Source organism: Glycine max, chromosome 16 (genome assembly GCF_000004515.6).
Source record: "Glycine max cultivar Williams 82 chromosome 16, Glycine_max_v4.0, whole genome shotgun sequence".
NCBI classification, from domain to species: domain Eukaryota; kingdom Viridiplantae; phylum Streptophyta; class Magnoliopsida; order Fabales; family Fabaceae; genus Glycine; species Glycine max.
The window spans coordinates 31,134,289-31,159,757 of record NC_038252.2 but is presented as its reverse complement, the minus strand read 5'-3'; the positions used below and the strand labels follow the sequence as shown (position 1 = coordinate 31,159,757).

At 30.0% G+C, this 25,469-nt stretch overlaps 2 protein-coding genes across 2 annotated transcripts; both read right to left on the bottom strand.

Annotated features, from left to right (window-relative positions):
• Positions 1 to 15: 15 nt before the first annotated feature.
• LOC100810134 (potassium transporter 4) lies at positions 16 to 5,230 on the bottom strand. Its single transcript, XM_003547992.4, has 9 exons — positions 5,084 to 5,230; positions 3,993 to 4,233; positions 3,654 to 3,899; positions 3,043 to 3,093; positions 2,672 to 2,932; positions 2,462 to 2,514; positions 2,195 to 2,309; positions 1,843 to 2,097; positions 16 to 1,236 (listed from the first exon to the last, which is right to left on the bottom strand). Exons 1-9 carry the CDS (start codon positions 5,129 to 5,131, stop codon positions 149 to 151), a joined length of 2,358 nt encoding a protein of 785 aa, XP_003548040.1. The 5' UTR covers positions 5,132 to 5,230; the 3' UTR covers positions 16 to 148.
• Positions 5,231 to 6,830: 1,600 nt separating this feature from the next.
• LOC100809600 (ethylene-responsive transcription factor LEP) lies at positions 6,831 to 8,322 on the bottom strand. The gene has a single exon (XM_003547991.5). It carries the CDS (start codon positions 7,940 to 7,942, stop codon positions 7,118 to 7,120), a length of 825 nt encoding a protein of 274 aa, XP_003548039.1. The 5' UTR covers positions 7,943 to 8,322; the 3' UTR covers positions 6,831 to 7,117.
• Between the last annotated feature and the right edge of the window lie 17,147 nt (positions 8,323 to 25,469).

Here is a 25,469-nt window from a genome sequence, read left to right as displayed (position 1 = left end):
TGAAAGAAATCCTCACCATCAAAAACAATTTACATGCATTAAATAATGAAACAAAATGTAACTAAAAATTTTGCACCTGTTGTTCTTGTTGAACTGTTGGTGATCTTGACTAATTAATTGTAAGTCCTACTATGATTACTTCCACCAACTACACATAATATATCATTCCAACTTCAATGAGACTGATGTGAGGAATGTTAAGAGCCGTAGCTGGACCCCTGCAATTCGTTCGAAGAAATGCATACCCAACATTGATCACAAGCCTTTTCAATAATGAGGATGATTTCCTTGCCTTCACATGTGTGTGCCCCATTATATATGCAACCCCAGCCTCCATAGCTTGAGCTAAATCAAGAAGCTCCTGCTTAACTTCATGATCCAATGCAGGATCATCAGGTACCAGGAAACTAACGTGGCGCCTTCTTGAATGTGGGTTTTCTTTGTCATAAGTGGAAATCGATGGTTGTCGAGAGAAAGATCTACCACTAGCAATGTTGTTGTCCACACCAACATCTTCATTCTCAGACACTGTCCAACTTGAAACTGATTCGAAGCTTCTAACACTTATAATAGTTGTCCCTCCATCGAATGAAGAAGTTTCAGAAATCGAGAGTTGTAATTCCTGCGCCTCTATTTGGATAAACTCGGCTATACATCGTATGATATGGTTGTCAAAGTCTCTATCATCCCTTCTAATGTCCTTGTATCCATATCTGACAGTGCACCTATACATTCGATATGGTCTCGGACAAACTCGCCCGATTAGGAAACGTTCTTTGGTTAATACATGTGGAACAGGAACTGTTTTCACACAAACAAAGACCAACACCATGTGAAATGCAGGGAGGTTGGTTACAAAGTGGGAAAATATTGCAGGTATTCCTGTTGCAAGTTCTGTGTAGATGAGACCAATCCCGGGGACACGGGCAACACCAAGGCTAGGGCCCAAAGCCAGTAACCATTTCAATGAAACTTTGTTGCTTAGATCGTAGTTGTACTTGGTACAAGTGCCATAATGCCATACATGCATAACAAGCATGAAGATGAAAGATAAGACAAGAGGAACCCATCCTCCTTGAAACACTTTTATCAATGCTGCAGATAGATATAAACCCTCTATCACCCAAAAAAACAGAAGGAATATTGTGGCAATCAGAATGTTTTTCTGCCAGACAAACATTATGACTAGTGCCATCAGAAATGTAGTCACAAACATAACCGTCATACAAGCAAGGCCTGTAAACCAAATATGAAAAAACAAAAACATTAACAAATAAGATAAATAGAACATTGCCATTTTAATTCAAGTTAGAGAAACCTTCTATTTGTTGCCTTTATTTTAACTCAAAAACATGTGCCACAGGCAATGTTACCAGCCCAGTACCATAGTTTCAAAAGATGCATATTCATTCTCTCTAGTCTAAATAGGAAAACTCCTAGATAAGAAGCCTGAGCACTTGTAAGTGTGCGTACATAGCAATGCAAAACTAACAATCAAACTGCCATTTCTCAAAATCACTAACAGGAAAAGAGAACATATTTTAAGTTGGATTTACCAAAACAGAAACCTCAGGTGTAATACAAAGTTTTTTTATGAACCTTAAGTTTTCTTTATTTTTATCAGCCTACTTTCACACCCTCAAGCTAGTTCGTGTACTTGAAAATCATTAAACGTCTGTTTTGGCATTTGATTGATTTGAACTATTGATCAAATTACACAATTAAAGAGACAAAATGCACTCATTCAAATAAAGACCAAATTGTCTCCAAAATAGTACAAGCCAATGCTACACACATACACATAAGCACAAACACAGTCTGTTTCAAAAATGAATAAATTACCATAAGCATTTCCAATTAAGGTTGTGTCCCGAAATCCAATGGTTACAGCAAGGGTCAAGATCATAAGTATCCAGTTGATTTCTGGGATGTAGATTTGTCCAAACATATGCTTTGAGGTGTGTACGATTTTGACTCGTGGAAAGCAACCAAGTACATGGCACTGCTTGATGATGGAGAAAGTGGCAGTAATAACAGCTTGACTTCCAACAATAGCTGCAAGGGTGGCAATAACAAAAACTGGCCAAAGTATAGGTTCTGTTGGACAAGCAAAAACACTAACAAATTAAACCAAATTACTGTAGTTTAAAAACCATGATCAGTACGAAGAAGTCAGAGACTCAGAAGAACTAACCAGGTATAGAGTCATAAAAACTATTATGGACAGAGTTAAGGTTTTTCGACAAAAAAGCTGCTTGGCCCATGTATTGCACTACCAAACAAGGGTATATAACAAAGGCAAAGGCAAGCTGTGCATGGAAGAAAAATGTTATAAGAAAATCCCATGTAAACACAATTGCAATAGAAGTACAATAATAATTATTATCTTCCTAGAAATTAATAATAGTTACCAAGAAAGGATAAATCTGATGTACAAAATTAAGTCAAGCTATAAGCTCACCCTTATTGACAATGTAGTAAAATGACCAATATCCGCAAACATAGCTTCAGTTCCTGGTGAGACACAACGGTCAAGAGTTATTAAACTTAGTATTTTGTAGTTAAAATCTCAGCTTTTAGTTAGTCAAAGCTCAATTAAATTTATAAAATAGAAAATGGAGTATCTAATCAACTTATAATATAATTTCTGGTAGTTTCAGAGCAGACATACCAGTAATACACAGAAGCATCCCTCCAAGTGAAATCCAACCTTCTTTAGCATTCTTGATAAAGAACTTGATTAAATAGAGTGGGGATATAGCATGGAATATTTTTGGATTCCAATATATTATATTGTAAAGTCCAATAGAAAAAATGGCTGCAAGCCAGATGATTACTACAGGTGCAAACACAAATGCAACTTTGTGTGTGCCATAATGTTGGAGAGCAAATAGGCCAACCAATATGACACATGCTATCAGGACAACTTCAACTGGAAACAATATGAAACATCTTTGGTAATATAATATTAAGCCCCTTAGGCTTGCACAAGCTATGATAACTAAGAACTGTAATATTTTTAACAAACAAAAATTGACTCACCATCAGTGAATTTTGTTTTGGTAACTCGAACTCCTGATACTGCTGCTAGAACTGTAGGGTAAGTGGGCAGGTGACAATTTCTCATTAGAAGCAAGAGAATTCTTTTGTAAAAAGTTCAAAAATTGATGTTATTACTTGAGTTTTAATTTGGTTCAGCAACAATAAACAAACTAAAGAAGTTGTGTATTATTCTACTAAAGACAATGGTGAAACATTCAGCATGAGTGGAAATTTCCTAAATCAATTTTACTAGATTAGCTTTTAGTTCTTTCACAAATTTTCACAAAATCAACAGGTTGAGAGGTTAACTTCTTGCATTAAATACCCAGGATCCAGACACCCTCAAACTATATATATATATATATAGCAAACAATGCAAAAAATAAATAAATTAAAATGATCTATTGAAAGCTCTTCAATGAGATTATAACATTAACATACATGAAAAATTCTAAATTTAATTTCTAGTTCAACTTCTAATTCATTCAAGAAAACATAGAGGAGTATGGGTAAATTGAACAAAGTATTTGAATTGAACACTAGGATTACTCTAAAATGATTTGCTAAAAAGATCGACACGCTCCTAATTTTCAATTACAAAAGTATCTTACTTGAAATTGCTGGAGAAAACACACCATCACCTATGACCATGCAAGCACCTAGCAACACCACAACCAGCAGGGCTGTTTTTAAACTTCTATGATTCTCCAAAAACCTCTTCAATGAAGATGATTCCGCAGCCTCTGGTGAGAGACCATTTTTGTAGCATGACATCTCCTCATCAGCTGCTTGTTGATTAGGGAGTAAGCTAATATTTGCATGCCTACAGAGCAGCGAATAAAGAGCGAATGTCCCACCTAACAACAGTGTATCATAATCACAGGTATAGTTGATAACCTTTCCACTAGAAATTAAACAAATTAAAAGAAAAATAGGTGTTGTTGGAATACCTTCACCATTATCATCAGCGTTTAATATGATGACTACATATTTAAGCAACGGTATTAATGTGAGGGTCCAGAAAATCAACGAAAAAATCCCAAAGATAACTTCTTCATTAAGGTGGCTCTGTAACTTTCCTGATAATGTGCTTGTATAAACATAGAGAGGTGATGTGCTTAGATCTCCATACACTACACCAAAGCTTTGATATGCTAACAATAAATCTTTAGATAAATTTACCCATGACAACTGCAAGCATGAAAATTTTTTTTATGTAAGTCACTAAATTTTCATTAATCAAGTGAATAATACTAGGAAAAGAAAACAATGGGCAACATCATCAAAATATTGCATTTCAAGATACAATTGAGGAAATCCAAAGGAGTCAATACTGATAAGTTTTCTTAACTTGAAAAAAAAAACAGATGAATCACATACTCAATATAAGATGACAAATGAACCACAAAAATGAAGAAATATGAACATGATCCGTTATCACATAGAAATAAAAAATAAAAAAAAAGATAATTTAAACAGTTAAGCGCGTTGGTTCCCTTAATTTGGATATCATGATTAAACATATTTCCTATTTATCTCATCATAACAGGGGTGTCTAACTTTCTACTCTGCTCCTAAAGAAATTTATATGCTACCATGGCAAATTATTGGAATCCCACTGATCTCCATTGAAGTTCAAACTTCAATGCACACAAAAAAATGGAGTAAGTTTTGAAGAAAAAGAATAAACATTAAACAACATTCTTAAACAAAATCGACAAAAAGGTTGAAGTGAAGTAAAGCAAAAGAGGACGAATCTTGAATCACAAGATTGACTGAAAAAAAAAATACAAGCACACGCAAACATAAACAAAATTGACTTAACACAGGTTCATTATTGTGTATGTAAGTAAAACATTGTCGATTTTTAATTTTATATTCATGTAGCAAAACCTAGTTAATTTTGGTACAGAAAAACCTGTCAGAAAATGATTGACTATTTGCAATTCACAAAAAAGAAAAGAGAAAAACTGGCTGTAAAATAAAACTATAAAAAAATATATATATCATAAACGCAATTGAAAGAACGTTATGTAACTACCTGAGAGGGATTCTTCTGAGAAGCTGAAACTCCAGATTCGAGTTCCATTTGAGATAGAGAGGAAGTGGATGGGAGAAAGCATATGCCTCTCACTCTCTCTCTCTCTCATTCCATTCATTACCTTTCATCTCGCTCTCGTGCAGGATTCAACACCACGTGTTGATTTCAGACGGATGTTTGTGCCTCACAATATCTGCATGCATGGGCTGTTTAAATGAACCAATAATATTGTTTTAAGGTGATATTGTTCGATAATATCTATTAATTTTATTAATAATTAATTTTTTTTATTAAAAAATTTAATTAATTATTTTTAGTGATATTTTTTCATAAAAAATTCAAATCTGAAATCTTATGTAAGAAACTAAAGTCAGTATCACTCTTGCAAATAACTCATTCCTAAGAAAAAAAAATATTGAGTGTTTTTTTAATTGAACTTTAAAAAAAATCAGTCAAGAAATTTTTACTTAGGTTTTCAAATTAAAAAATTACAATTGGGTCATTCATTTACTAAATTTTTTTAATTTAAAAAATTAATCAGTCAATTTTTTTATATTGATAATGAATACTTATTTAAACTTTTTGATTTCTAATCCAAGTGGAGAGCATTAGTTTGGGTTCTGAACCATTTAAATATTAGAAGAAAAAGCACCAATATGATCGTTGAAGTTGACATAACTTATCAATTTAGTTATGTTTAGATTTCATTAAAAGAGGTAAAAAAAAAGTATTTTTATTTTGAAATTTATAGTTTCTTTCTTTTCATTTTCTGTAGTAAAAGTAATAAAAAAATATGTGCATTATATTAAAGAAAATGTATATCTTTTATCCAAACATAATCGTAGTTATTTAAATTATAAAAATGATAGTTCCCATTCAATAAAAAAAGTTACATCTTTTAGAATTTCATAGAAATTTTTTATTAATTATTTTGATTTCAATTCTTTTTTTATTCCAGTCATAATAAGAAAATAATAAGTTATTGTACACGACTCTCACTTTATTGACATTAATCTTATGGTAGTCTTTCTCTCTTGCATCAACACAGTTTTATTAACCAATCAATATTTATTACATTACACCTTAAGATAGTCTATAAGCAACTCTTCTTATATAGCCTTATTCTAAATGAAAATACTAACTATTAGGAGTTAAACACAAGAAGAAAGTTTAAATATGACATTTTTACAACCTATGTATTTCTTCTTAACTCAAATATAATAAGAAGAAAAAATAACTCAAGATGGACTAAAATATAAGAAAAATTCTAAAATCAGATCGGAGCACCATCTCAAATATGTGATTAAGGGTAGTTAAGAAAATATAGTTTTTTTAATGAAACTAATAAAATTAAATTAAATCAACTATTATTGTTAATCAGTATAAAATTAAGTATTTTTTAAATTATATGAGTGTATAGAGAGAATATCAAGTTCAAAAGAATGCAAGCAGCTCATCATGAAGATTGATAGACATGCAAAAGTGGCCATAAAATACTTGAATCCATGTGCCATCATAAAGATTGAAGAGTTTAATTTGATATGGAAATTAAATACTACAGCTTCTTTGTTTGATTTAATCTCGCTCAATATCTTGAAAAGTTTAGTGGTGTTTAGTTTTGATGTCTCTCTATTTCTTCATGACATTTTGTTTTTTATATTATTAACTAATAATTGGATTTTTGTAATTAAGCAACAAGTGAGTAATGATAGCAAAATGCAAATAATCCAAATGGAGCATATTTTTGGAAAAGAAATCAACATTGCAAAGAAAAAGCCCCGTAAAGAGAGGGCCCATTACAAGCCTCTACTCCCCAAAGCCCAAGTACCCACCAAAATATGTCCCTTTCCTCACAAAACACAACACAACACACAGCACACTCACCACAATATGTACTTTGCACATAATAATACTAATAACTACAAACAAAGTCACACTCAACAAAAGAAACACACAAATTAACCACGAAACTGCAGCATGCAATTCCAAATCCGCAATGCACATTTCCTCAATTGAAGAACTCTCGTTCTAATTTCAGAAGAAATAAGAAGAGCTTCCCAAATCAAAACCCTCATGGCCCGTTGCCACATTATCTGACACTGATGGCATTGCACTAAAGAGTGGACTATGCACCACGTAATCACCTGATTCGAACCCCGAATACGGGTAACCCGACCCGGAAGCATTAGCTCCGCAACTTGGATCCGAAAACCCGACATCGTTTCCATAAAGCCCATTACTCATTTCATAGCCCATGGAGCTTGTGATATCCGGTGGCAATGGTGGAAGCTGCGTTTCACCATCATCAAAGAGCTTAAAATGTGAACTCTCCACGCCGGTTCCTCCTTCGGTGTATCCATAACTGTAGCTATAGCCACCGGATGAGGCAATTTCTTCGGTGGCAGAAAATGTAGGAGTGTTCGGGATACCCGAAAACCCGCATAAGGAAAATTGCGGGTTCGGGTCAGGTTGTGGAAACGGGTTTGGGTTGAATAGAGAGGAGAGCTCTTCTTGGGCCTGGTGGATTTGGGTTTGGGTTTGCTCGTCTGGAGAGAGGATGGAGGTGACAGAAGAACCCGGAGGAGTATCCGGATAGATGAAGTTGGTTCGAGCACGTGAGCCCCGCATGGAGCGGGCCGCCTTATCATATGCTAGGGCGGCCTCTTCTGCGGTATCAAACGTGCCCAACCAATGTCTTTCCTTAGTGGAAGGGTCGCGAATTTCGGCCGCATACCTTCCCCATGGCCTCCTCCTCACTCCAAGGTACCTTCCTCCCCATGCTGTTTCATGATCTTGTTGTGTTGTTGTTGGCTTCTTTTTGGACTTGGAGGATGATGGTGATGACGTGTAGGGTTTCATGTTCAAGTTTTGGACGTGAATGAAAGTAAACAATTTGTTTTGGTAAGGTGAGATAGTAAGAAGATAGAGAGGAGTGGATGGAAGGGAAAGAAATTAACAAAGAATGAAGTTAGGACTTGGCATGCAAGGTTGGTTGTCAGTGACTCTCTTGATGTTTCTTTCTCCTTTAGTTTTAGTTTTGGTGTTTGTTTTGGTGTGAGGAATCAACGAGTGAGTACATGGTTTAAATAAGAAAGCTTTGTCTCTCCAAAACCCTCATTGTCCCTCTGACATTATTGTATTTTACATCTATGCCCTCCTTTGTTATGAATAAGTGCCAAGCATGCCAACACGGGCCCTTTTTAATTTTTCTTTATTTTTTTCTCTTTGGAAGCTTTATCCAAACATGTAAAAGCTCTTCTATGGTGGATTTGATGTTATATTATGTCACAAGTAAGCATTCTAATCAATCGGATAAAAATAAACTAATAATAAGTTGGTAATGAAAGGATACAACGGGTCCTGCCATACTTCAAAACTCTGTTACAAATGAGTTTCAAATGATGGGAGGAAGACGAGGGCATGATTGAACAGAATTATATAATTAGTGGGTGATATTATTAGAAATCTAGATGGTCCATGATGAGCATGTTCTCATAGATACCCCATTTCATGATTATTCCCCAATTAAATTAGTTGTGCTTTAACTTGTTTTGAGTTTGGCCAAAGTTGAGTTTAATTTAATATAGTGTATCCAATTACTCGAATAACCCCCCCTTCGAATAGTCCAAAGTTGCTGCATGTGACCTTTCTATCAAATCATGAGATTGTACATGAACAAGGAACTCATCATATTAGAGACCGTCCAAAGTCATCACACAATCTAATATGATATATGTTTAGAGTCGCTATATAATTTTATTTGTAAGTTTGCTCGTTAATGATCTCATCATCCCAAACTAGGGGAAGAAAAAAATAAAGTCATATGAGTTGCACATTTCTAATTATCATTGCAGGTGGGAGGAATTCCGTTTCCTTTTTGATGATTTTTAGGTCCCATTAGAAGTGCATCGAAGCTAAGATCTTTTCCAATAAACTACTTAGATTTATCATTAGTAATTATGTGGGAGCTATGATCAATATCTACTCATTCTACATTTGGCTGCATGCTTAGGCAACATGCTTTGCCCTCCTGCTCAAATGATTTCATTTTATGAAGAAAAAAATACCCCATCTTTTGTTTTAATGGAAATCATTTTATTAGGTGTGTATTTGAAAGAACGTTGACAAAATTCATTTTAAGTAAAATTAATTTTGCAAAACTATTTTTGATTAAATTGATTTTAAATTTATGTGATTATGTTTAATTGAATGTTTTTATTATAATAATAAGTTAAAAATTTTGAACTTGAGATGATTTTGGACTTAAAGTTATTTGAACTTTGGATTATTTTGGACTCATGATAAATCATGAATTATTCTTCACGTGAAATCAAATTCAAGAAATTTTTTTAAAAATAATTTTTTACTCAAAATTAATTTTCCAATATCAAATTAAATGCACACTTCAAAAAAATAATAAAATTGAATTTAGTTACTTCACTGGAATTAGATACTTCTTCTATTCAAAAAAATAAAGTATAATTATTATTTCATTTTTTGTTTTTGACAATATTATAAGAAATATCATATAAGTAAAAAAAATTAATATTAGGTTTGAAAAGTTAAAATCACAACTGAGTAGAGTATTGATGAATATCTAAGGGGATGTTTGGTTTGATTGTTTTATGTTTTCATCTTCACTGAAAACAGAAAACAGGAAACAACAACACAATGAAAATAATAAATTCTCATTTTCAGTTGAGATCAGAAATCTCATTTCGATTAAAATAAAATTGTAGTGACAATAAATATAATTTTAAGCTAATCTAAAAATATAAAAAAGATAAGTCAATATATCATATATTTTCAGTATTTTTATTTTATAACAATAAAAAACAAAAAGTCAAACCAAACATATTTTCATAATTCAAATTTTTTAAAAATAAAAACAGTTTTCAAAAAATAAAAACATAAAATGAAAATACAAACCAAATCCATCATAATTACTTCTATTTTTCCATACTTTCTTTTTCTGGTACACCTTTAACTTTTTCCTTTATTATGGGTATTTGTATGTTTCGGTAATGATTTTTTATTCTACTATAAACTGACAACTTTAATTAAACCCAATTATAATGAATTTCTTACTCAAATAATTAATGATGCCATCTGTTAAAAAAACTTGTCATCATTAGTGCAATGAAACTATTTGATCTCTTTCAATGTAATTCCTTACTAATATCAAATTCCGTTACATATATGACATTTTTTTAACCTTTTCTTGTTTTATTCTACCGTAGTCAGTTACAAAATAATTTTGTCTATAAATTAACAGTTTTTTTTCTCATCTGAACTACCTTTTCTTATGTTGGTATGCCAATTTTTTTTTTTTTGACAGGTTGGTATGTGAACTATATACATTTGATTTATGTATTCCAATCTGAAACCTAACTTTAACCTAAGAAAATTTAATTAGAATATGGTTATTGACGGTGGCCTATAATTGGAATGGTACGCTGAGGAGGTTAATGAATTTCAAGCGGATTATTATATTATTAGCCGATTCTAACTTATATGACATTTTATTTATATATAATTATAGGGTGTTTAAGAATATCATTGGTGAACCCATGTGCAACCAATTTGAGTCATCCCACTCAATGATAAGTTCCACAGTCTTCCCTTCTTTTTATCTAGCACCAAAGTTAACTTTTTAAGTGTTCATATTTTATTGGTAATATTTTCTTTGATAATTTTTAAAGTTCGGGAGATAGCATGCATATCCTATTTTATTCGTTTACGTTAACAAATAGAACGGAAACCAAATCAAAGGAAGTCATGTTGGGGAGCATGTGAGAAAGACACATAGGCATACCTTTTTGAGGAAAACAATGACTAGCCAATTTTTAATTAGCGACAACTAATTGCAAAACCTGGTAGTGCAACTTTGACTAAATGTCCCCGTCACTGGCAATATTGCTTATGAATTCAAATTGGAACATTTTCTGGAAATTAAAGAGGGGAAAAAAGAATATGAGAGATTGAATTTTACAAATAGAATTTACAAGTTCAGAGATTGAATATACAACGAAATATTTTGTGAAAATGTGACTAAAGGATAATGTCAAATATTTCCACATTACGAATAACGGAAAATAATTAATTTGAAAAATCATTTTTAAGTAGGTTATAAGCTAAGTTATGTTATAAGCTAAGTTAGCATATGAAAAATAAGCTGAGTTATAAGTTATTGGGTTTCTTTCTTTTTAATTTTTTTCTTACTAATTTATTTAAAAAATATTCGTTTTATTTAATTGAACAACTCTTTTACCAATTTTAATATTGTTACTTTATTATGAAAAACTAGACACTAGATCACATATTTATTTATTTATTGTTTTTAGAAACTTGAATTTCTACTTTTTTATTTTTTTAATGTCAAACTATTTATTTTAATGAATTATTACATTGCTTATTTTTTTAATTTTAAATATTTGGTCGCTAAACAAAACTTAATAAAAAAATCAAAATTCTTATTTGTTTTAAAATAATATTATTAAAAAAAATATTTTGAAAAATAAAAATTTGTTTTGAACGATATAAGTTTATTTAATTTTGAAAAAAAACTATTTTCAAAAAAAGGAAAAGAATAGATTTAAAACAATATTAGCTCATAAAAAATTTGATTTTAAACAAATTACCGAATCTTTATCATTCTTTTATAATACAAAATTTTTTTAAAAAAATTGTTGTCCTACTTTCAAATATGATAAGTTATCAAAAATAAATTTAAATATTAAAAATCTTAAATATGTTATTTTAAGTTGTTTGATATTGATCAATTAGCTTATAGTTAATCTTATCAAACATTTTTTTTATCAAATCAATTAACTTATACACTTTCAGCTAACTTATAAACGAATTATACCAAATATAAACTTGAGTAAAAAGGTTAGGAGTATTCACGGGTATGGGTCATTTGTAAACCCAAATTAACCCAAATTGATCCAAACAGTTTAGGTTTGATCATTTATATATTTAGATCAAAATTGAATCGAACCTACTAAAACTGTTCATGTACGGGTTGGGTCACGGATTAAGATTTATAGGTCCAATCAAAACTTTTAAAGATTTTTGGTTTGGCTTTAAATACTGTTAATATTGGAACTAAGTATTGCAACTACATGTGTTGGGACTATTAGTGTTGAAATTTCTTAAGTTACTTTCAGGTACATTATTATTTGTTATACCTTTTTTCATATTTATGTTTTCTGCCATGTTTATAATATTAATGGATCATATTTTATTCATTTGTTTCAACAAATTTGGTTGCAGCAAAGCTTATTGTAAAAAATTAGTTTACAGGAAATAGTTGTTATTCAAACTATTATAGTAAATCTCGTTGAAGAATATTTTATTTTAATTTGTATTAGTCTATTTTAGAATATTATGATAATGATATTAAATGAATTAATTTTACTATTTTCAAACATTTGATAATATTGTGTTAATAGTATTGAATATTTGCATGAATCATGATATAAAATAGTAGTTTTAAGAAAAAAAAAATCAAATTTAAATAGGTAACCCGTTGGTCCGAACCGAATCAAACGATTCATGAATGGATTGGGTTGGGTTGAGTTTCAAGAAAAATTGTGAAAACCGAATCAAACTAAACCAATCAAATTTGATTGATTAGGTCTTGAATTTGGCTAAAATCAGTCCAAACCGACCTGCTAACACCCCTAAGAAAATTCAAGTTACTACCCTAGTAGGAATTTTAGGTAGAGTTACTATTTTCGATAAGTTTCTTTTGTAGACTAATATTGTTAATCTAATTGTTGAATATTTTGATGATAACTTAATATGCATAAATACCAAATTTTAGATAAATTATACATTTATAATTATGTAATCTTATTGTGCATGTCCACTTATATTTATTAAAAAAAACAGTATACATTAGATAAAATTTATTTAATAAAGTATCAAATGATTGACACTTCATTAAATATTTAAAATTATATAATTTAAATTTTAAAATTTTAAAAAATAATTTTAAACAATGATTTTATTCAATTAAATTCTATTTTTTCTTAAAAACAAACTAGATCAAGATTCATTAAATGCATAACGAAGTGTTAACATGTGGTTTAAAAGTGATGTCTTTTTGTTACTATTTTTTGCAAAGCAATATCATTTTCTTATCAATATTGATAAAATGTATGAATATTAGAAAATGTTGATGGTAAGATGCAAGGAAAAAAAACTTTAGGTGAAAAATTAAGTAAAAATTGAAAACATAATAATAAAATACACAAAAAAAATTGGGTGATAAAACTTCCAAAATAATAATAATTAAGTGATAAAATATATAATTAAATCTATTTTAATTTTTTATACATTTTGAGATTTATTCATACGTAGCATGTAAGTAGCCAACTCATTCATACCATGTCATCAGGCTATTAGACATTTGACAAAGACTTAACTGAACGGTGAAATAAAAAAAATGAATAATAGGATGGCAAAATTAAAAAAAAAATTAAGTGACAAAATATGCACTATCACATAAGTCCAATGGGAAAATTGTTGGAATTTTTTAGCCTGTTAGACAATCAAATCAAATGATATGGACTTAAATGAGAGTAGATGTCATTGTTGGCCCGTTAGGGGATAATAGGAACCCTATTAGGTTAACACACTATAAGAAAACTATGGTCCCCCATATACTGTGCCGTCACATATAGTTTCTCTTCTCCCCATCTGAAGAGTTACGAATGTCCTATTAAGGAATAAAGAGGTTCCAGTTGAGGAAGAACCATGAAGCCACCGGTTACCTACTGATTCAAATTCTGCTGCGTTTGTTGATCAATCATTATGGATCAAAGTATTCCTAAAACTCTTCCTAATAATCTGATTTAATGTGTTTTTGGTGGTTATTGGTATTTTATAAAGATCTCCTAAAATTTCAACAAGTGGTATCAGAGCCGCCATTACTATTAGATTATTGAGATTTAAAGTTATTTCATTCCAATTATACTTGGATTGCTTTGGTTATATGAACCCAAGTGTTTTTTTTTAACAACACATATTAATTGTTGGTAAATTGGATATTTGATTTAAATTCGGGTGTATTTTTTTTTTATCATCCTTATTTGGATTTGTGAACGACTTCTCTTCATGGCTATTGTTCATAATATATATAAGGAAGTTTTTATGCGTGCAATTTTTGTTTTTTTTTTTTATTTTTTTTGTTATTATTTTTTTTGTTAAAAAAAAAGGAGGGGGAAAGTTATATAAAGGAGTACATAATGAAAATGTCTAACTTGACATCAAAACTAAAAACACTTAAGATAGAGTTTGGTGAAGAACTGCTGGTGCATTTAGTTTTGATCTCACTTATTGTACACTTTGGGCAATTCAAAATGAGCTATAACACTCAGAAGGACAAATGATCTATTATTGAGTTTATATCTCATTGCGTGCAAGAGGAAGAGAGGCGATAGAAAGACACATTTGAAAGTGCTCATTTAAGTTCAACCTCTAAGAATAAAAAAATGAAAACTAAGGATGCTCTAAGCAAAAGAAACAAAACAAGGATGCTTGTGGTATTTTAAGTATAAATTAATGATAGCATTAAATATAATTGAAGGATATGATATTTACTTGACATAATTAATATTTTATATTTTTTGCTATCATGATTATAGTTAATTTAGCAATACCAGATTTTTCCCATTTATTTGTATATCTAGTGATTTTTAATTAAATTGATTGACATGATATATTGTCAAAACAATCTCTATTGCGTAAATTAATTTAATTAGAATTGCATAGATATTAGTATAAAATTATTTATGCGAATTGTGCTTAACCCAAAGGAAGACACAATTTGACCAAATAATTTTGTACCTGTGATGATAAATGTGTGATCATTATAAGGTATTTTCATGTAAATTATAGTCGGTCCAAAGAAAGACTATGATTTGACAGAAATTATTGTCAATATTTGATCATTGCGTTGAGAGTACCAATTACAAATTAATTTCTCTGTCCAAAGACTATGAATTAATGTTGTGCTGAATATCTTGTGATAGGTATGTTCTGCAAAATATTTGCATGTTCTGTTATATATATTTTTATATAACTGAATTATATGTGAAAGTTATGTAATTTGAAGACCTCACATTTATTATATTAAATTGTCTTGTATTTTTTGGTTAAATTGATTGAAACAACATGTTGGCAAAGTAACATCTGTCACGTAAGTTGATTTGATTAAATTTATATGGATGTTGCATGAAATTATTCATGCAAATTGTGCTCGGCCCAAAGGAAGACATAATTTGGCAGAATAATTGCATGCTTGTGATGATAAACTTGTGACGATTATAAATAGTGTGATTTTTCATGTGAATAATGAAATGTTCAAAGACAATCATTATTTGACCGGAATAATCATCATATAAGTTTTTCATGTGAGCAATGGAGTGTTTAAAGACAATCTTTATTTGACAAGACTTATCATCAATGTTTGATCAATGTGTTGAGAGTATCACTTGCAGTTAGTCTTTTTCAATCTAAAGATTAAGGATTAATGGTGCGTTAGGTATCTTGTTTGGGTCTTGGAATTTACCATAAAAATTATCTGAGCATTGTATGTTTATTGTTCTCTTCTTTAATTGTTGTTGTTGTTGTTACTACTATGATTTAAATTACTCATATTATTTAAATTCCAAAGTTGCATATATAAAATTTAGAGTTTGAAGGAAGTCAGTTGAGAGTTTAAGATATTGCATAATTTTTTTTTTCTAGAGAAGAAACAAAAAAACAAGATAAAAAAATTTCTTTTTGCTTTTGTAGGATGAAGCATATATATAAAAAAAGGTCCTATTTATACTATTTAGTGTGTGAAAATCATAAACTTATCATTTTTGTTTGTTTTAAAGTTAATTTAGTTTTGTACCGAAGGATGTTAATGGTTAGATTTTGGTTCTACTACTCACAAAAGCATGTCTATACGATGCTACTTATGGAGATATCCGCCAAGTGATAATAAAAGATTCCTCTATGTGGGCAATGACATAAAGTTATAGTTGAAGCTATGAGAACTTTTATGTTGATTTAAAAGACTTAATTTCATTTGAATTTGATTGAGACATATATTGAGCTATTTATCAAACCAAATTTTATTTCTAATTTGGACAAATATAGTTATTTTTTTTCAATTAGAAATAATAAAGTTAGTCTCTTGTGTGATTCAAATGTTGCAAGTTATGAGTTCTTTTATGGATATTTGAGTTTTCCTATTGCAAACATTTTTTGGGTGGTACAAAACTTAAAATTAAATGAGAATTTCATTATTTTATAACATAAGCGCTTAAGTCATATCTCTTAATAGATAATTTGGATGCTTGTGTGTATAGGAAATTCTGAATCTTTTATATTGGTTGGACCTTATAGTCTATATTGAGTATATAAAGGGAAAATAAATAAACAAAATGGAATTCAGGTGCTGAAAGAAATAAGGATGTCTCAAAACTAATACATGCATATATTTGTGTTATATTCCTTATGGATTCATGGAATGAACAAATATATTTTATTATGTTTATAGATGATTTCTCTTTATTAAAATTATGAGAAGTTTTGGCCTCTAGACATTCAGTCTTTTAAAGATGAAGTTGAATTTCAACTAACAAAAAGAAAGAAAATTAAGGTTGTCAAATGTGACCGTGGAGATTACTATGGTATATATGACATAAGGTACAATGTTTGGAGTCCCCCATGTGTTTTTCTTCAATAATTGTAAAAAAAATTTTACATGTAATGTTAGGCAAACCTAGCATGAATAAAGTTGCAGAATGATGAAACCAGACTTGTACAGATATGGTAAGATGTTTAATTCTTCTATACCAAAGTCACTTTGGGGAAAGAAATTAAACAGTGTAATTTATATCCTTTTAGGGTACCAATTAAAGTAGTCACTATCCTATAGATATGAGTTTGGGGAAATTCCAACATTAGGCATATACACATTTAGGAATGTTCAGTCATAGCAGTGTTATTAAGAAAATCCACTAGAGAAAGAAAAAATGTAATTTGATATGATTATGCCATATTTCTTTAAGAACATGAATATAACATTAGGTTGACTGAGAAGGTCTAATTGACCTTAGTCAAGTCATGTTGTGCTCTAACTCTCAAGTGGATTGATGCCATAAATGATGTAATAAAACCAATGGTTGAACATGACATTTGGGATATCGTCAAATTGCTTGAAAGTGTGAAACCCATAACTTGTAGATAAATATCTATAGTTGAAAGGGATTCAATGGATAATTTTGAGATATATAAAGATTGTCTTGTGGCCAAAAGTTTTATAAGAAATAAGACAAGGATCACAAAGAGACTTTCTCTTGGATTTCTTAGAGAGACTTTCTTGGGACTTCAATGACACTAGAGATCATTTTGATAATTGTTTTGCATAGATGGATGTAAAGATTACATTTCTAAATGGAAACATTGATGAAACAATTTATATGATACAACCAGAAAATCTTGTTTAAGATGATCTAAAGTCTATGGTGTGCAAACTAAAGAAATCTATTTATGCTTTTAAACAAGTCTCTCATCTATGGTATTACAAAATTCATCAAGATTGTCTCTTATGATGTTGAGGTAAATTTGGTTTATGATTATGTGTGCTAAAGGTTTAATGAGAGTAAATTTATTATTTTGATATTATATGTTGATGACATCCTACTATCATCATACAACTTATTGTTGCAAAGCATTTATATTACAATTTATCATGTATACTTAAGTTTATTTTTTTATTGTCCAAAAATAATTTTTTTTGTGGGAGTCCTAAGGTGATATATGAGTAATCTTGGTATACAACACTAGAAAGTAGTAAAGTGCATTATGCGTTAATTGAAGAGAACATGAAACTACATGTTTTCATATCGAAAGTCTAAAAGTTTAGAGATTAATATTTTGCTGTGAGACATCATACTAGAATTTATGATTGCTAAATTATTATAACTAGTTTGCCTGTTGTCGCCAACATTAAGTAGTCATCGGATGTTTATTGGGACAATATCTTAGTGGTCTTATTAAGGATTCAACTAAGTAAAAGTTTGTTGACATAAAATATTTGATTGTTAAATAAAGAATTCAGAAAATATAGATTTGTATAGAACATATAAGGACTCATTTCATGCTAGTTGATCCACTTACTAGAGGTATGACACTTAAGTTTTTCATGAGCACAATGTTCATATGGGTGTAATTTCTGATAGTACCTTAGTTGAGTGGGAGTCTTACTTATGTTCTATATCTTATGGTTTACAAATATTTTGTTGTTTGAATTTTCTGCAGAAATAAAGTTGAAATTAATCATTTCATTATAAGCTTGTTTTGTTTGCAATATTTATGTTGCGTTTGGATTGATCTCTATAAAGAATAAAGTTTGGACCAATTAGAAATAGGCATGACTGAGATCGCATTGCATGTAATTTTCATGTTGTTTATCCATATTGACCTATGTCATTGAGTGTACTAATGTGGTAGTGATTGGGGTCTAGTAACATTTGTTGTAGTCACAAAGACGCAATGATTTCATTATTGATGCATGAGATGGACCAGGTTGTTAAGGTGGAAGTCTAAAGGTAAATAACATACAGATGCACGCTTAAGGATTTTTGATAAAATTGTTACAATATGTAGCCCAAGTGGGAGATTGTTGGAATTTTCTATTCCAATAATTAATGTGGGCTAATATTATAAGACAATTATATTATTTATTTATCATTAGTGAATTTTATTTTATATGATCAAATTAAGTGAGCCCGTTAGACAACCAAATCAAATGATATAGACTTAAATGAACAAATATCAGTATTGGCCCATTAGGGAATAATGACAACCCTATTAGATTAACACACTATAATAAGACTATGGTCCTCAATATACCGAGCCCGTCACATATAATTTCTCTTCTCCCCATCTAAAGAGTTACAAAGGTCCTATCAAGTTACCATCTTGATTCTGATAGCTTTCCTCAAATGCCCATTGATGCCCAACTTCTTCAAAATCAGCAACTCAGAAATTGGAGAGTTCATTTTGGAGGAGGTGAAATTACTTGTGATGCGGGCTTTGTTGATCACTATAGGTAATGTGATCATAATTGCTAGTTACATATTAACATAGTCTCAATTGTCATCCAAGAAAAAAAAATACTGAATTTTTATGAAATCTGGTGAAATTACACATTTAGCGATATTATTATAGATTATACTAACCCTCCTTAATTAATGATTTAAAAAATATTACATCATATTTTTCAATAAAAAAGATTGTTATAAATTTTAAAAAAATTGTATAACTTTACAAAATCTTAGAGGTATATAGGATACTGTGGAAGTTAAAGGATATCCAAGGTGACTCCCATATGCCTATGAAATTCTGATTTGTCCAAGATACATATAGGTCAAAGAATCTACACAGACCTGTAGAGGAGACAAGTTATGATAATCTATTGTACTTTTTGCGTAACCAAGTTGATGAAAAAAAGGATAAGTGATACTTACATGGGGATTTGGATTAATTGGGTCTGATTATGTTCAACTCGTTATTTTAGGTATCCGTATGCAACAAGGTGAACTTTTGTTTTTTTCAATGGCTTGTAGTTTTGCGTGTCCTAAAGCATCTTAGTCACACCTCCACAAAATAAGAAAGTCAGTCAATAATTTTTAAAATATTAGTTTAAAATACCTTATTTTACTAGATTCATACGATAGTTAATTACTTATAATCAACTTTGGGTCAACATACAAATAAGAATGAGAAATGAACTAAACCTATATAAGGGGTGTGCTTAATAAATTATTTCATGTAAGGATTATAAATAAATAATTTTTTATAGAAACAAAAACAAAAAATCATGGTATTTTCAAGGAAAGAAACATATTTATTCCTATAAAATTAAATTCATCTACAAGATATTTTAAAAAGTTTCTTAAATTGGTGGTTAGTTAATTTCTTAAAAAATAGATGGTGTTGTTTATTTTACCAAGCATATTAGTTTTTTTGGTTGGTCACATGTTTCGAGAGAAATACTTTTGTAAATTGACTAGTCTTCCATGCTATTCTTGTTTAGGGTTATACTTGGTGGGACTGTCTTCCAAGCTTCACTTCATGATTTTAACTAAAATAGATTTCATATGTCTGCTTATAGGTTCAGATTGTAATTGTTTTGTTGATTGGTTTGGTTCATGTTCTCCCATGCTTTTGTACTCTCTTTTTTTTTCCTTTTTCAATGTTATTTTAGTCCAATGGAGTCTCTCAGGCTGGGCCTAAGGGATGTCAGGGTAAGATATCTTTTCCTTCTGCGGCTTGTTTCGCTAAAAAAAAAATGTCAATGCATGCATGTACACAACAAAATAGAATAACCAGAAGTAGATTGATAGAATGGTTTTATTTTGTTCATTTTCTTCATTCTATACCATTAATTTGTTACAGAACCAAAACGCATTAGTTTAAATTAATTCTATTGTGTTTCTAAATCAATCAAACATAACAAGTAATTGGATTATTACACATTTTGTCTCGTTGTAATATATATTTCAATTATTATTTAAGTTAAAAAATTTTGTTTTAATTTTCCATAGCTTTTAGTCAGCCTTAATGTCTAGGTTATGATTAACCAAAAAAAAAAAAACAATTGAGTAATATTTTTACACACATTTATACACATAACTTCATAAGTTTAATTTTTATATACTGGTAGTATAAAAAATTATAATGTCAACTAAATAAAAAGTGATCATCGATAAAAAAAAAATTATAAGTTATAACTTGTTATATATAATTATTTGTGATTAGATAATTATGTAAAAAAATTATATGGTCAAGTCATACACTACTTATTCTTTTTTTTTTCAGCATACACTAATTATTCTTATTTTATATAGATACAATGTGCAAACTAAAAAGGTTTGAGTTATATATTATACTTTTGATAATTTTTCTATTTTACAATATTAGGCGCACTAAGCACTAAATACCGTGGCTAGCTAAAAGTTTTTTTTAAAAAAAAATACGAAGGTATAAGAACACAGCCAGATAAGCATAAGCAATGTAAAAAAAAAAAATAGTGTTCAATAGTTCAATTCATAGATTAATGTAAACAAATTAAAGTGATGAATAGAGCTTAATATACCGAAAAAGCATGGACCTAATTTGCCAAATGCCAGTATCGAGGTAGTTATAATATTCTTCCTTGTAACCTAAGTAAAACACACAATATGGACAATCCTATTCATTCTCTTTTGTCTTTGAGTGGTTACATACTAAGAGGGAATGCTCACGGTTTTGTTTTTCTGGGAGACACACATCTCTTAGAACATGAATCTATGCTCGTGGAGTTGCCTTTTCTTCATGTGCGGCTATAGTGGGTAGTGGTGGGTACCATTTTGTGGTTCAACGAATACCCATTGATTGATACTTGAAATATAAATTTTTAAAAATTTGCTTTATCAAATCAGCAACAGTAAAACATGAATTAGAGAGATTTAATTTAAGTGATGATAATTGATAAAGGTGTTGAAACAGTTAATTTTGATGTGCTCAACTTAATTAAGTGATCATCTCAAGGGAGGGGACCCTCTTCTCTCTCTCTCTCTCTCTCTCTCTCTCTATATATATATATATATATATATATATATAAATTAAACTATTATATCAAAACAAGTGACCAAGCATAGCTCTCACTAGTCACTATTCTTCCAGGTGTTACTGGAATATGTGAATCCTATGGGAATGTTGTTTCCTCTTATGAGCATCATCATTAACTATATAATATTTATTGCTTTTTTTGAAAGGTAATTACCATGCCATACTCTCTGCTTGCAACTTGTGTATTTGATATATCCAATAAAAATAAAATAGACGGTCATTTTACCAGTTCATAATGTAAAACGTAATATGTTAGAACTTTTGAACCTCTGATCTGATTCTTTCTTCTTTTTTCTCGATTTTTAATCACTTGTTATACACAAGTTATGACAATTGTAGATAATCGTCGTCACATATATTGTTCATTCTAGATTAATTCTGGTTGTTCATTAATTAGAAGGCTGACTTCGCTATCAGGTTGTAAGTTGTCTCAAGCTTGCAACAATTTCCCTAAAGATTTGGTAGAAATGAACACAAGGAACCGTGTTTAGTGTCACTATTCTTGCTTGGAACCTAAGTAAAACATACAATATGGACAAATTGATTTGAATCTAAAAAATAGAATAAAATTGATAAAGAAGGATAAAAATTATATTATCTAAAAAAATTATTCTTTTCTTAATTTAGAAAATATAGGATCGAATTGATTTGTTTGAGTGAGCATTTATAAAATTGATATTTATTATAATTATTTTGAATTAAAGTGATTTATCTTTGAATATTTTTATAATAAAAATAAATTATAAGAGAACTTAATATAAAATTTTATATCAACATTAAAGCTACTCAAATTATTTCAACTCAAAATTAATTTTAAATCCAAATTAATTCTATAAACATGGCATCAAACATGTAAACATTTACTCCACAACAACGTCACAAACTTAATTAATGCATATAAAATGTGCTCTTAAAGGCATGCATACCCTACATGACAATAACAATGCACCTTAATTTCAGATATGGTAGCTTAATTAGAGACGAGTGATGGATCCAAAACTATACAAATTCTACAAGCAAATCAGTATTTGAAAGGACTTATACCAAATACGTACTCCGTAGAAAGACGAATCACAATGAGCAAACAGTGACAGTTAAAATGGTTGTGATTTTTTTTTTCAACATTGTTTTGAGCTAGGCTTGGACCCATTATACTTAGCTTTAAACTCTCTTAGAAGGGGAAAAAGCAATCGAACCATATGGGAGGCATCAGTTGATCATCGAGGAGAAAAGTTTGTAACACCCCAAAATACATTTTAGATATATATATATATATATATATATATATATATATATATATATATATATATTAAGTATGTATTTTGAATTTTTATAATTAATTGAATTAAGTAAATATTTTGGGGTGAGATATGGGATTGAAACTGAGTTTTAATGATTAATCATGTGGACCAAAAATTAATAGAATTTTTAGAAATTAAATAAATGAGATAAATGAATTTTTGTTAATTAAAATAAAGATTTCATAATATTAAAAAATAAATAGAGTAAAATAATATTTAAAAAAAATAAAGCGATGTTTTAGTTAATTATTTATTAAATAAAAGTGTAAAATAAAGTTTCTTTTTATAAAATAATAAAATAAAAAAAATATAATAAATAATATGTTCAAAGTACCCTAATTATAAATAGAAATATACTAGGTTAGTTTTTATAATTACGATGTGTTTCTATGTTCTTTTTTTTCTCCTAAATTTGTCTCTGTTCTTCTTATACCAAAACTCTTTTTTTCGTATATATTCAAACTTGTTCCAATAAAACTACGATATCGGATTCGTTAACCGTTCAATCGTCCTGAAATTTGGACAGCACCTTCGAAACTCATTTCTGCATATTTCCACCATTAGGATTTGAGAAATAATATCTGTAGAAAGAGAAATATCCTTCACTCGGAGATAGTGAAATTAAGACTCTAATCTCTTCTCTTTATCTCTAATACTTGAAAGCCCTAGCAGAGCCACCAGAGATATCGCTATCACTACCGAACTACACACGTGAGCCCTCTTAGAGGTAAGAGATAAGTTTATCGCAATTGGAGTTAGAGTGAACATGTGTAGGGATCCTTAGAGTATCAAATTGGGGTTAATTTTGAGGTGTTTTATGCGTTTTAATTTTTCTTGTACAATGACAATTACAAATTACTCATGTTTGACCAGTCAATTGATGCCCTGATGTGAATTGGATGATTTAATTGAGTGTTTGACTTTGAATGTTAGAAACCTAAAAATTTGAGAATTTTTATTCTTGCATGTTTTCTTGAAATTGATTGAGGGATTTTGTTCCCCATGATGTGATAATGTGTTAATGAGAAGGTGTGATGAGACATGTGTTGTGAACAAGTGTGAGATTAATACGTTCATCAATGTGATTATACATGTTATTGTGAAGTGTAAAGTGATGGCATTGAGTTGTGAGTTATGAATTGTACAATCACACAATTGTAAGACCCTTTAAGGACAACGAGTTAATGTGCGATGAGTATTATGATAGGATTTACTGTGAGAATCTAACAAGTTGAATCACTTTGAGGCACACCGAGTTAAAATGATTTTGAAAATAATTGAGTAGTTGTGTGTATTGCATAGTTCAAACTTTAGTGGTACATATATGACTTTAAATGTTTGTTTTAATGAGATGATTAATCATATGAACATAACATATTAATATTATTACAGTGTGATATGTATGCGATGCATGAGGCGTGATAATGTAATGTCTTGAGATTATGAAAATGTGATGAACTGTGTAAATGACAAGTTGAGTATGTGTTAAATTGTGATATCACACGTGTATTGAGATGCCGTGTGCATTGAATTGTGAGCTATGAACTGTACAATCACACAACTGTAAAATCTTTTAAAGGCAACAAGTTAATGCGTAACAAATATTGTGATAGGATTCACTATGAAAACCCGACGACTTGAATCACTTTGACAAGTGACGAGTTAAAATTATTTTCAGAACAATTGAGGAGTTGTGTGTTTTGTATAGTTTATAGATAGAGTTTGCATGTTAAAATGTTTTCTGGGTTGGACCTGAATCCAGAGGGAGAAGCCTTGACAGACTCTTAAGAGTCTAGGCTTTGGGGGTAAATACACTTGGTTTGAGTGTTCCTTTAAGTTTGTATCAATCCCACATGGTTAGAACATTCTTGAAAAACAGCGTGACCCTAGCTAGTCTTCCTATGATTTTACTTAGTGACCTGACTTACCAATGTGTGGTATGTCTTGTCATGTACTCCTAGGCACCCGACGAAGTTTTTCACAAACATGGTATCACATTACATATAGGATTGAGTCTTAGTTTATTTGTTGCATAACGTCTTTGTAATGATCATTATGATTTGTTACGTGATGGTGTGTAGTGAATTATGTGAGCGTGAGATGTTGTATTGTACTTGAGATGTGTTGTTTTGAATATGTGATTAATGTGAATGTGTAGAATATAATTTTGTGATTAAATCCTTGGAACAAGTGAAGTTACACAAATACTTATATATGTGTCTTCATTTATCTCTACCTGTTTAGGAATATGATAACTCACTCTCTGTGTGTTATTTGTGTTTGGATCTTGTGATGATCTCGAACCTTATGTTCGTGGGAGCAGATTATTAGGTGGATGACTTTAAAGAATCTTATGCTAGAGGACACTAAGACACAATTCTCTGCTAGAATGTGACATTAGG